The sequence below is a fragment of the Oncorhynchus mykiss genome, chromosome 9 (genome assembly GCF_057628025.1).
Source record: "Oncorhynchus mykiss isolate SJ-2025 chromosome 9, ASM5762802v1, whole genome shotgun sequence".
Lineage (NCBI taxonomy): Eukaryota > Metazoa > Chordata > Actinopteri > Salmoniformes > Salmonidae > Oncorhynchus > Oncorhynchus mykiss.
In genome coordinates this window covers 74,489,173-74,502,680 of record NC_143030.1, presented here as the reverse complement: position 1 = coordinate 74,502,680, position 13,508 = coordinate 74,489,173, and the positions used below count along the sequence as shown (strand labels likewise).

General features: G+C 40.2%; 1 protein-coding gene across 6 annotated transcripts; it reads right to left on the bottom strand.

Annotated features, from left to right (window-relative positions):
- Positions 1–4,018: 4,018 nt before the first annotated feature.
- Positions 4,019–13,082, bottom strand: LOC149981344 (tumor necrosis factor receptor superfamily member 14-like). 6 transcript variants are annotated; one of them, XM_090185368.1, is made up of 10 exons: positions 12,865–13,082; positions 11,533–11,622; positions 9,731–9,856; positions 9,324–9,482; positions 9,036–9,120; positions 7,743–7,900; positions 5,827–5,841; positions 5,712–5,731; positions 5,445–5,494; positions 4,019–5,068 (listed from the first exon to the last, which is right to left on the bottom strand). In XM_090185368.1, the coding sequence occupies exons 1-10, from the start codon at positions 12,899–12,901 to the stop codon at positions 5,011–5,013; spliced, it is 798 nt and encodes a 265-aa protein (XP_090041494.1). In that variant the 5' UTR covers positions 12,902–13,082; the 3' UTR covers positions 4,019–5,010. The 6 variants fall into 6 exon arrangements, with proteins under 6 accessions (XP_090041494.1, XP_090041495.1, XP_090041496.1 ...); XM_090185369.1 differs by lacking the exon at positions 12,865–13,082 and adding an exon at positions 12,161–12,214; XM_090185370.1 differs by lacking the exon at positions 12,865–13,082 and adding an exon at positions 11,812–12,050.
- Positions 13,083–13,508: the final 426 nt, after the last annotated feature.

The window sequence follows — 13,508 nt, the reverse complement described above, 5'->3', positions numbered from 1 at the left end:
AAATAGATGCTTCAGAAATCAGTGCAAATATCACGTTGTAGGTTATCACTTTTGACAAAGCATCAGATGTAATGCTCTTTAAATCCCACTATCCCAACTGTTACACCGAGAAGATTGAACGACTGCTTGTTTTTTTTTAAACTAGAAAGTGTTCTGCTAGCCATACTGTAGTACTTAAACGGTTGTCAATGGGGAATTTGAACTCTAACCAATACAGAGTTGGTTTAAAAGTAGTCGTCGGTAGGCCGTCATTGTAAATTTGAATTTGTTCTTAACTGACTTGCCCGGTTAAATAAAGATTCAATTGAAAAAATAAAAATCAACAAAAGACGCAGTTTCTCATACTTTGTTATCTAGAAGACTGCCAACCTCCATACTAGTTACTATCTTAGGAGTCGAATGTTGCAAATGCAATCCGGTTTAAAAACTGATACAAAGTAACCCCTGAGTGAAGCGCTAAGCCTCATAACCGACTTGTTAAATACTACTCGCTGTAGTGCACTTTAATTGTCACGTACTTCGAGCCCAGGTCCACCAGAGATCCGTATCTAGAAGGCATTGTAATCCAGGATGGGAACTACCAGAAAACTAAACAAACCTGATTCAACAGGCCTCACTTGAAGAAAAAGGTTTCCATGGAACATTTGGGCTTGACTACTCGATATAAACTATAATGTTATGCGACGTGTCAAACATTACATATCCTACTACCTGCCTTGCATGGAATTCCCACGCAACGTTTTATATTCGTAATTCTGGACACGAGCGTCTCCGCTGATATGGGGCTCGCTATGGTTACCGACCCGTAGAGGGCGGAGAAAACGCACTGCCAGGGCTGGCTGGCATGGCCCAAAACACCCGTTGACAGTGTTGGGTAAAAGTAACACTACCTTTAATAGAAAATGACTCAAGTAAAAGTGAAAGTCACCCAGTAAAATAAATTAAAAGTTGGTTGACCCTCTTTGAAAAAAAAGGTTTTAAATATACTTAAGTAAAAGTATAAATAATTTAAAGTTCCTATAATTAAGCAAACCAGAATAGCCCAATTTAAAAAAGGTAGAATAATTTACGGATAGCCAGGGCACACCAACACACAGACATAGTTTACAAATTAAGCATGAGTGTTTAGTGAGTCCTCCAGAGGCAGTAGGGATGACCAGGGTTGTTCTCTTGATAAGTGCGTGAATTGGACCATTTTCCTGTCAAAATGTAACCAGTACTTTTGGGTGTCAGGGAAAATGTATGGAGTATAAAAGTACATTATTTTCTTTAGGAATGTAGTGAAGTAAAATGTGGCAGAATTATAAATAGTACAGTACATGGCCCAGTTGCATAAAACACCGTAAGTTAATTCCCCCTTGTATTTTGCCTTAAAGTTTCCTTCACTTTAAGTCAGTTGCACAAATAATTTTAAGGTGAATTTCCCCCTTAAATTAAGTGAAAAAGTTAAGAATGCCCATAAGGTCCCTTAACAGCTTCATTCAGTATGGATATCGATTTAAACAGCATTTGTGGAGTGGAATGTTGCTTTCATCTGCTCTGTTAACAAAAGTAAAACATTAACCAGATAGCTACTTGGCTAAACAATGGAAGGTGCACAATCCATGGCTACAAAGCTAGCTGCCTAGTTAGTTATAGCTACTCTGTAAGATAGTATTTTTACTTAAGTACTTTACACCAACGCCCGTTGATTTAGGACAATTACTAAGGAAAATATGGCAACCATTTACATTTCAAGGGCCATGGTCGGCCTTATGAAATTACTGCTACAAATTAATAAAATTAACACATTTAATCAAAGCACTTGAGTTTTCCTCTGAGACATTTTTAGTAATAACCTTTTCCTAATTAGCCTAAATTTGAAGAGAATATTAAATGTGGGCTTTTTTCATAGATTTGTGTTTGTAATCGTTAATCAGAATGTTACAACCAAACCGAGACCGACCTGCACCTAATTCTGATCACTGGGCTATTAGGTTCTGATTAGCCCGTTCTCTCTCGGCTCCAGGGTTCTGTAACTGAGAACGAGAACAGAGAAGTTCTAGAACGTTGCTGTAATTGTTACACTTGTGCGCCATCTCCTGGATTGACCGTGTAAATGAATTTATGAGAACCAAACCATTAGGCTACTACTGGAAACAGTTAACCTGTGTTCATGCATATAGTGACATGTATTACTAACAAATTGTATTTAAGAAATTGATCCTAGCAACAAATTAGGCACCACTGTGTACACTGCTCAAAAAAATAAAGGGAACACTTAAACAACACAATGTAACTCCAAGTCAATCACACTTCTGTGAAGTCAAACTCCACTTAGGAAGCAACACTGATTGACAATATATTTCACATGCTGTTGTGCAAATGGAATAGACAACAGGTGGAAATTATAGGCATTTAGCAAGACAACCCCCAATAAAGGAGTGGTTCTGCAGGTGGTGACCACAGACCACTTCTCAGTTCCTATGCTTCCTGGCTGATGTTTTGGTCACTTTTGAATGCTGGCGGTGCTTTCACTCTAGTGGTAGCATGAGACGGAGTCTACAACCCACACAAGTGGCTCAGGTAGTGCAGCTCATCCAGGATGACACATCAATACGAGCTGTGGCAAGAAGGTTTGCTGTGTCTGTCAGCGTAGTGTCCAGAGCATGGAGGCGCTACCAGGAGACAGGCCAGTACATCAGGAGACGTGGAGGAGGCTGTAGTAAGGCAACAACCCAGCAGCAGGACCGCTACCTCCGCCTTTGTGCAAGGAGGGGCAGGAGGAGCACTGCCAGAGCCCTGCAAAGTGACCTCCAGCAGGCAACAAATGTACAGGTGTCTGCTCAAACAGTCAGAAACAGACTCCATGATGGTGGTATGAGGGCCCGACGTCCACAGGTGGGGGTTGTGCTTACAGCCCAACACCGTGCAGGACGTTTGGCATTTGCCAGAGAACACCAAGATTGGCAAATTCGCCACTGGCGCCCTGTGCTCTTCACAGATGAAAGCAGGTTCACACTGAGCACGAGACAGACGTGACAGAGTCTGGAGACGCCGTGGAGAACATTCTGCTGCCTGCAACATCCTCCAGCATGACCGTTTCGGCGGTGGGTCAGTCATGGTGTGGGGTGGCATTTCTTTGGGGGGCCGCACAGCCCTCCATGTGCTCACCAGAGGTAGCCTGACTGCCATTAGGTACCGAGATGAGATCCTCAGACCCCTTGTGAGACCATATGCTGGTGCGGTTGGCCCTGGGTTCCTCCTAATGCAAGACAATGCTAGACCTCATGTGGCTGGAGTGTGTCAGCAGTTCCTGCAAGAGGAAGGCATTGATGCTATGGACTGGCCCGCCCATTCCCCAGACTTGAATCCAATTGAGCACATCAGGGACATCATGTCTCACTCTGCTTTAGTCCAGGTTTGGGAGGAGATCAATCAGGAGACCATCCGCCACCTCATCAGGAGCATGCCCAGGCATTGTAGGGAGGTCATACAGGCACGTGGAGGCCACACACACTACTGAGCCTCATTTTGACTTGTTTTAGGGACATTACATCAAAGTTGGATCAGCCTGTAGTGTGGTTTTCCACTTTAATTTTGAGTGTGACTCCAAATCCAGACCTCCATGGGTTGATACATTTGATTTCCATTAATCATTTGTGTGATTTTGTTGTCAGCACATTCAACTATGTAAAGAAAAAAGTATTTAATAAGAATATTTCATTCATTCAGATCTAGGATGTGTTATTTTAGTGTTCCCTTTATTTTTTTGAGCAGTATATATATATATATATATACACACACACACACAGTTGAAGTAGGAAGTTTAAATACACCTTAACAAATACATTTAAACTCTGTTTTTCACAATTCCTGACATTTAATCCTAGTAAAAATTCCCAGTCTAAGGTTATATCTATATCACACACACGTGTGAGTGTTTTTATTTTTACTATTTTCTACATTGCAGAAAAATAGTGAAGACATCAAAACTATGAAATAACACATATGGAATCATGTAGTAACCAAAAAAGTGTTCAATCAAAACATATTTTATTTGAGATTATTCAAATAGCCACTCTTTGCCATGGCAGCTTTGCACACTCTTGCCATTCTCTCAATCAGCTTTACCTGGAATGCTTTTCCAATAGTCTTGAAGGAGTTCCCACATGTGCTGAGCACTTGTTGGCTGCTTTTCCTTCACTCTGCGGTACGACTCATCCCAAATCAGCTCAATTGGGTTGAGGTTGGGGGATTGTGGAGGCCATGTCAACTGATGCAGCACTCCATCACTGTCCTTCTAGGTAATATAGCCCTTACACAGCCTGGAGGTGTGTTGGGTCATTGTTCTGTTGAAAAACAAACGATAGCGGGACTAAGCCCAAACTACTGCCCCTGAACAAGGCAGTTAACCCACTGTTCCTAGGCCGTCATTGTAAATAAGAATTTGTTCTTAAATGACTTGCCTAGTTAACATTTTCTGTTTAATGAACTTATCCTCTGCAGCAGCGGTAACTCTGGGTCTTCTCTTCCTGTGGCAGTCCTCACGAGAGCCAGTTTCATCATAGCGCTTGATGGGCTTTGCGACTGCACTTGAAACTTTCAAAGTTCTTGAAATGTTCCGTATTGACTGACCTTATCTTTTAAGAAGGCACACCTGTTAATTGAAATACATTCCAGGTAACTACCTCATGAAGCTGGTTGAGAGAATGCCAAGAGTGTGCAAAGCTGTCAAGGCAAAGGGTGGCTATTTAAAACACGGGAATACAATTGAATTGTTATTCAAACAATCATCAAAACAGTTCAGGTGTTTCAAACAGTGACATTTTAATATTTATGTTAAATGCACAGGTACTGTTAATATAAAAAATGTCAGTAAAAAGTGACAATGTTTTGGTAGATATAAGAACAGGTGGATAAAGTTAACCAATTTCTGTCCCTGTATTAAAAAGTCTACTCCAGATAAGTGCACTTATTATTCAAAATGCAGGTGCCTTCTGGGTATCTGCGTGCATTCATGGCACTTCCTCAGTTTAGTGGAACATCAGCTACAACATTACCAGGCACATTTTCTGCTGTTTCCTCTCTGGAAAACAAAAAGCAAACAAGTCAATCATTTAGTTAGTAATAGTATAAAGTGGGGCCGGCACGATACGAGTATTTAAATATTCTGTCCATGGCAAAAATTAAACCACGAAGCAGGCCAAACTCTTTGGTACTTTAAAAACCTTCTGTATGTAAAATAATGTCTGTTAAAGCTTGGAATATAAATACATGTGACTGCATGACATAATGGTGTTTGTTTCCAACATTAGGGCTGTTTTCCTAAAGAAGTTAAATCAGCTTTGTGTTTTGTTTCATTGTCATAATACTGGTATCGTCCCAGCCCTAGTATAAAGTAATCTGTTTACTCAGTTATTACTATGATAGTCTGAAATATTGAATCCAAATGGATGACATACAGGGAGTTACTGGTAGTTACTTCTTGATGTCCCGTTTCTTGCACAGGAACCTATGAGGTATTACACAAGTTAGGATCGCTATAGCAACTAAAACGGACTAAATTACAATAACATTGGATTCTTTACCTATCAACAGAATTTCACTCACTAGAAACATTTTTTCAGGAAAAACGAACTTTGACAATGGATTTGCTTGCATAACAATGTTATAAGAGGGTTTATATTAAAACTTCAAATTAACAGAAAAGTTTAAATAGAATGACTTACCTCAGAAGATTCACGCAACTCTGAAAGTTCAGTAGAAATAGTCAGATTAATAGAGGCAAAACAAACTAGTTAACATGGTGAGGAAGGTATTAATGTAAAATAAATATCGACTGACCTTTCTTACGTTTAGCTGAAAACACAACAAGAATAATCAGATTAGTTGGGGTAAAGACAACTCACCATTAATCACATGTTTATGTATTAGAATAGCAGGTTACATGACAATGAATCAAATCAAATTTTATTTGTCACATACACATGGTTAGCAGATGTTAATGCGAGTGTAGCGAAATGCTTGTGCTTCTAGTTCCGACAATGCAGTAATAACCAACGAGTAATCTAGCTAACAATTCCAAAACTACTACCTTATACACACAAGTGTAAAGGGATAAAGAATATGTACATAAAGATATATGAATGAGTGATGGTACAAAGCGGCATAGGCAAGATGCAGTAGATGGTATCGAGTACAGTATATACATATGAGATGAGTATGTAAACAAAGTGGCATAGTTTAAAGTGGCTAGTGATACATGTATTACATAAAGATGCAGTAGATGATATAGAGTACAGTATATACGTATACATATGAGATAAATAATGTAGGGTATGTAAACATTATATTAAGTAGCATTGTTTAAAGTGGCTAGTGATATATTTTACATCAATTCCCATTAGCCTTACGGTTGTGGGCGGAGCAGTTGCCGTACCTGGCGGTGAAACAGCCCGACAGGATGCTCTCGATTGTGCATCTGTAGAAGTTTGTGAGTGCTTTTGGTGACAGGCCGAATTTCTTCAGCCTCCTGAGGTTGAAGAGGCGCAGCTGCGCCTTCTTCACGATGCTGTCTGTGTGGGTGGACCAATTCAGTTTGTCTGTGATGTGTACGCCGAGGAACTTAAAACTTGCTACCCTCTCCACTACTGTTCCATCGATGTTCCATCAGCGGGGTGGAGATGTTGTTACCTACCCTCACCACCTGGGGGCGGCTCGTCAGGAAGTCCAGTACCCAGTTGCACAGGGTCTCGAGCTTGATGACGAGTTTGGAGGGTACTATGGTGTTAAATGCCGAGCTGTAGTCGATGAACAGCATTCTCACATAGGTATTCCTCTTGTCCAGATGGGTTAGGGCAGTTTGTATTGTGGTTGAGATCGCAACGTCTGTGGACCTATTTGGGCGGTAAGCAAATTGGAGTGGGTCTAGGGTGTCAGGTAGGGTGGAGGTGATATGGTCCTTGACTAGTCTCTATCAGCACTTCATGATGACGGAGGTGAGTGCTGCGGGGCGGTAGTCGTTTAGCTCAGTTACCTTAGCTTTCTTGGGAACAGGAACAATGGTGGCCCTCTTGAAGCATGTGGGAACAGCAGACTGGGATAGGGATCAATTGAATATGTCCGTAAACACACCAGCCAGCTGGTCTGCGCATGCTCTGAGGGCGCAGCTGGGGATGCCGTCTGGGCCTGCAGCCTTGCGAGGGTTAACACGTTTAAATGTTTTACTCACCTCAGCTGCAGTGAAGGAGAGTCTGCATGTTTTGGTTGCGGGCCGTGTCAGTGGCACTGTATTGTCCTCAAAGCGGGCAAAAAAGTTATTTAGTCTGCCTGAGCTGGTTTTCTTTTTGTAATCTGTGATTGACTGTAGACCCTGCCACATACCTCGTGTCTGAGCCGTTGAATTGCGATTCTACTTTGTCTCTATACTGACACTTAGCTTGTTTGATTGCCTTGCGGAGGGAATAGCTACACTGTTTGTATTCGGTCATCTTGCCCTGATTAAAAGCAGTGGTTTGCGCTTTCAGTTTCACGCGAATGCTGCCATCAATCCACGGTTTCTGGTTTGGGAATGTTTAAATCGTTGCTATGGGAACGACATCTTCAACGCACGTTCTAATGAACTCGCTCACCGAATCAGCGTATTCGTCAATGTTGTTGTCTGACGCAATACGAAACATATCCCAGTCCATGACATGACATGCCTTTAAAGAAGTGACTCATTAAATAGAGAAATAAAGTTAAATAAACAAAGGACTAACCTCTTGCCAGGTAGAAACCAAACAGTGCAGCAACTGTTAGGCCAAATAATAATATTGGAGCTATTAGAGTGGTATGGATCCTTGGTGGCACTTTGTTACAAATAACATCTTGTCTAGAATTTCCATCTTCAGTCTTCACGCGTCCCATTGCTGCACAACTGCAGCGTAAGCAACACAAACACGTATTTAACTAGACAGGTCAACTACAGCATATTGTAACGTCAGGTTTTATATGGGTTAATGGTAAATCCATTTCAATTCAATCACTTTTTGACAGCATCCTTTTGGATTTAAACAAAACTTTACGTACTGTTTGCCAATGGAAGAAGTGGTCACAAAGTAAGTCATTTTTAGGACCTAAATGGCAAAACATTCAGGAGATAAAATGTGATACATTTTGTTGCCATTTTGCAAAACCCCACCATCCCATGAGACATCCATGGCTTCATCACTGGGAAAAGATATCAACCTACGTGACATCAAAGAGGGCCAACCAACTTTCTGATAAGAGAATGCAGTGATGAGTACTAATTACTACCACAAATATGGCCAGTTCACCCAGTTAAATGTCAACTTAAAATGGTCATGTTTATTCCATCATCTATATTTCTATTTCCTGTGGAGGATTGACAGTGTAATTTAAAAACAGATATTCGTGGACCTCCAACCATCTTTGTGGTACCATTTGAAAGTTGACATTTCCATTGTATTCCTATTTCACTACATTTATTAGCCAAAACATTACTCACCCTGTAGTCAAGAGCATGTTGTGTCTCAACCGATGGTGGGCACAACACAAAAACCTCATGACCTAAAATAAGATTTTTATTACAAACCTTTTTTTTTTTTTTTTTTCAAAGAAATTATTAAATAGTTTGAAAACCATGCTTGTAAGCTTTTAAATCTCAACCATTAATCTTTTCCAGTGATATGAAGACATGGACGTCACCTTTTATTTCCTGAATGTTTTAGCATTCAGGTCCAAAAAGCCACTTTTTCTGAGCACTTCTACAATGTGTGAATATGTATGGAAGGTTTCATTTAAATCAAAAGGGGTGTTGTCAAAAAGTGAATGAATTCAAATGTTTTTACCCTGAAGCCAGCCTGTAATTATATTGTCAACCCAAATCTGGTTGCCAGAACTTCATTTATAGATTGCTATCAGAGCATTGATACTCAGTATATACTGAGATGCTTAGTAAAATATAATATCCTCAATATCCCAATTACTTTTAAAGAAAAAAATACATATAAAGCAATTCAAGAAACTCTAGTACACAAACGATGACCTACTCAGTCCAAGCAGTGCAGTTCACACCATGTTGTGAGTAAAAGCCATGCTGACACTCCTCACACACGGTATCTGTTGTCTTTGTACCTATATGGTGAGAATAAACCATGTTATCATGTTCAAAAGTTAACGATTGTGGTGCTGGAGAAGTCAAAAATCACCTGAGGTATGACTTCACTTCAAAAAGAAACCAGAGGGAAAAAACCCACCATCTATCTAGAGCCCACGTTATGTTCAGTTATCAGAATTATAATGTCCTGTACGATATTTAGCCTCTACTTCATACTTACCAGGTGATTTAGTACTCTGTCCCGGTGAACAGTGTGTATGTTCTACTGCAAGGCTACACTCAGAGTTGGATGAGTAGCTTCTACAGTAGTATCCATCTAGAACGTCGCAGACTGTGTTACTTGTTGGTTTGCACTCTGTCTGAGTGAACAGGCCCTGTCCTGGAAAATATCAGATTAATTTCAGTCAGAGGACTACTTATGAGAAGGCCCCTCATACCCTTTTCACACTATTGTGGTGACCTGAAACGTAAGACACTGACTTAGATATCATCTTTTTTACATTGTACTTTCCAGTTGGTGGATGCAGAACCAAACCAGTGCCACACAACTCAGCTCAGCAGTGAAAAGGGTATGATGTGTACTGCTAAAAGGAAATATGGGAAGGTTTAGAAGAAATGTAAATGTACCTGGGTCACAGGGACTGCAGGGAAAGCACTTGGTTAGACCATTGGCCTCGTTCATGAAGGTCCCTCTGATACAGGGTATACAAGATGTGCTGGACTCTATTGTACAATCTCTCCGGACCACCAAGCCTAATCATAGAAGATACAACTTAACTTATAGAGACGTTACATATTTTATTTAAGTAGCCTAGTTTTGTTGGTTTGGCTACTTGAAGAAAACTATGGCCTATCACTCACAGCCCACCTCTTCCAATGCATTATGGAAAAGTGTGCATCGAACATCGAGTATAACATCCTGGCAGTTAAATCATACTCGATTTTTTTAAAAATGTATCTGCTATAAAAAATTTAAAAAACATGTTTTTACATGTTTCCCACTATTCGTTGATTTCGGTAGGGTATCCCCATATTTAATTGATCAGATGTCAAAGCTGAGATGAGTGACATCTGTGCATTTAAAGTGTACTCGATTTTTAAAAATATCACATACTATAAAATGTTCGTTTTTCGCATACTCAGACGGGTGACTTTTTAGGACACAAGTATTGGTATTCGGACAGAACCAGTGTTCATGGAACACAGCTCTCTGCATTATTATGTTTTTTTGGGGGGGGGCCCCCGGTGACATCCAAGGGGGTTGTTTTCTTAGGACCTGGTCTTCTATCTTTTTCACTACATACTGGTATGGTTCTGGAGATAGTAAATATAAATGTTAAAATGTGGAAAAGTGACCCTTTAATTGGGAAGATGCCGAATAGCGAAGCTTCTGCCGTTGTGTTTAAATGTAGGCTAAGTAGTTTTTGTTCTCCTTAAAATTAACATGAGTATTTTATCGTGGTCTTTTTTTTTTTTTTTAACCAAAGTGGATTTCTGTTCTCTCATTAAAATGTTTCTTGTTCTCTTGGCCTTTGTCAGCGCTTTTAAACTAAATACTAAACCAACTTTTGATTTCTGGATGTGTCTGCACCGGGGACTCTGGGTGTGGCTGCACCGGGGACTCTGCACCGGGGACTCTGCACCGGGGACTCTGCACCGGGGACTCTGCACCGGGGACTCTGGGTGTGGCTGCGTTATTGATGTCATGTTAAATCAGGCCTTCTGATTTGTTTTAGTTTTGTAATCTAGGCTACCTTCTGAATTATATAAATTATGGATCAAGCCATAGCGGTCATTCTGATCTCGTTCCCAAAGCTCAGTGCTTTAGTTTATCATGTTGCTGTCCAGCTGTTCTGAATTTGGGATGCACCCGACTGTCCACGTTTTTCTGTGCAATACCTTTTGATTTGAACAGTTTTGATGTGTGTACTAGGCTATTTGATTTAATATATAACAGCACTTTGATTTCACTAATAAATATGTTGAAATGGAACCAAATGATCTGTTTCTGTCCTCTTTAAATAGGATAGATGGCCTTTATTGGCTACGGTATAGGTTGAGTGTGATAGTCTGCCTATAACCAGCCTGAGTAGGCTGAGTAGGCCTATAACTAATTATCTAGAGTTTAGAGAAGTGAATGGAACTGGAACGCAGTCATGAGCCGCTACTGTATTGTGGCATACTTTTTACTAAACGGTACGTGCTAAACAGTATGCGACGTTGAGTACATAGTATGCGGTTTAAGCATGTAGTACGCTAGTATGGATCTTCGGAAAAAGCCAACGCATCCCATTTACTGCATAAATCCTCCTGAAATACTATGGTGTGTGAGATATTGTAGGCTACCTGTAGAAATGTGCCTGACCCTTGTTTACTGGTAACATGCAATTCAACAACATTGAAAAAGCTCATACATAAATTAACATTACCTTTACCACACATTGGGCAGCACTGCCCGTCAACCTTTTTGTATTCGGCTGGACCACAATCGCTTCCAAATACATGCAGAAAATTAAAACCTGAAACAGACAAAAAAAGATGCATAGGCTAAGGGCCAGTCTGTTTGTTCTCTATTGACAACTCCTTAATTGCCATGCCATGCTCTTAACAATGACATTGGAGTTGAAAATAACACAAACAGACTGGAACTTGTAATTAAAACAAATTATAACTTAGTGTTTTCCTCCCCCTAATAAGTGGAAACCTACAAGATGGTGGCCGGACGCCAACGACTGACTTAAGACAACACCCCTCTTTCGACTTCGAGTCAGGAGAGTGTTTAAAAATATATATATATATATAAACCAAGCTGTGCAAATGTAACGGATGTGAAACGGCTAGCTTAGTTAGCGTGGGCGCTAAATAGCGTTTCAATCAGTGACGTCACTTGCTCTGAAACCTTGAAGTAGTAGTTCCCCTTGCTCTGCAAGGGCCGCGGCTTTTGTGGAGCGATGGGTAACGATGCTTCGAGGGTGACTGTTGATGTGTGCAGAAGGTCCCTGGTTCGCGCCCGGGTATGGGCGAGGGGACGGTTTAAATTTGTACTGTTACACAAACCTTGCCCACATCTGAAATGTAGGTTATGCAATTAATTTCGGCTCCGAAATACTGTAACATCCGATGAGTACGCTAGACTAATCACAAAGTAAGTCTGAATATTTATCTAAATCCGTCATAAAACGTTAATTTAACCATTGGGGATGTTATGTCCATCATCAGATTGAAACTTCTGAATGTGCGCATGACTTCCGCTGCTCCCCCAACCTTGTTTTAAATGTTTTTCTTCTCATATTGTCAGGTTAATGTCGTAAAATAGATTGTTGTAGCTTACTATACATGCCGACTATTTTAAGGGATTGTGCTACCAAATATGAATTGTTCTGTGGTGCAACTGTTAGGCAAGGAAGGATCCATTGTATACATTCTTCTATTGTGTTATTGACTGTACGTTTGTTTATTCCATGTGTAACTCTGTTGTTTTTGTCGAACTGCTTTGCTTTATCTTGTCCAGGTCGCAGTTGTAAATGAGAACTTGTTCAACTGGCCTACCTGGTTAAATAAAGGGAAGGAAAAAAACTCAAGATTAAAGCATTTGCGTTTGTTTAAACATAACTATATTATATTACTGGTGTGGTCAGTTGCTAGCATCGTTAACTCAAGTTTGCTGATTCAATGTGATAGTTGGACTATTTGATTTAGCAGGACGCCAATTTATATCACAATTTTGTCAAACTTAAATGTAGCTAAACCAGCTAACTTACCAATGAGGAAATACTGTGCAGACGAAAGGTATATCATTTTCACTTGATAAAGACATCACAACATTGTGACGATACATTAATACTGCTACGAGCCAACTATTATATGTCACATATGCTTTAAAAACACTATTATTAGTTAATTATTTGTGCCTTTTGTTTTGCTAGTTTAGCAAGCAGGGTGCGTTGACATATGACCCCGGATATGACGTAATTGGCCCGGTTGAATTTATTTTGAACGGGGCCAAATTCTTCTGAATTATAACTGAAAACCATTGCGTTTGGTCTATAATAGGTCTGAAATATTAGGAGGTACATTATACAAATCAACTTAACTGGCCCACTCACACCCATGCAGTTCACATTTTGCAAAGAGACTGATCACTGATGGCTGGTAAAACAAGCACAAACCATGACCAATGCAAAATCTATATTAGGTGAATAATCTGCTAAACACTATATAATACAATATGTACAAAATATGCATCAAAAGCAAAGGAACTATACAATCATGGAGGACTGTAAGAAAAGTCATGAAGTGTGTATTATTAATTGGAGTCCTATTGGGATGCATCAGGGTCACACACGGGACATAGCCTTCACTTTGCACCATTACCTTTGTGGGGAACGGGGATTATACAAATCCA

What these genes read in the sequence shown, in the direction of transcription:
- LOC149981344 (XM_090185368.1), bottom strand. Translation starts at nt 12,901, where the DNA reads ATGATATACCTTTCGTCTGCACAGTATTTCCTCATTG. An exon ending in CTGCCCAATGTGTGGTAAAG is followed by an intron (nt 9,857 to 11,532) that starts GTAATGTTAATT and finishes TTCTATGATTAG; the next exon opens with GCTTGGTGGTCCGGAGAGAT. An exon ending in CTGCAGTCCCTGTGACCCAG is followed by an intron (nt 9,483 to 9,730) that starts GTACATTTACAT and finishes GATATTTTCCAG; the next exon opens with GACAGGGCCTGTTCACTCAG.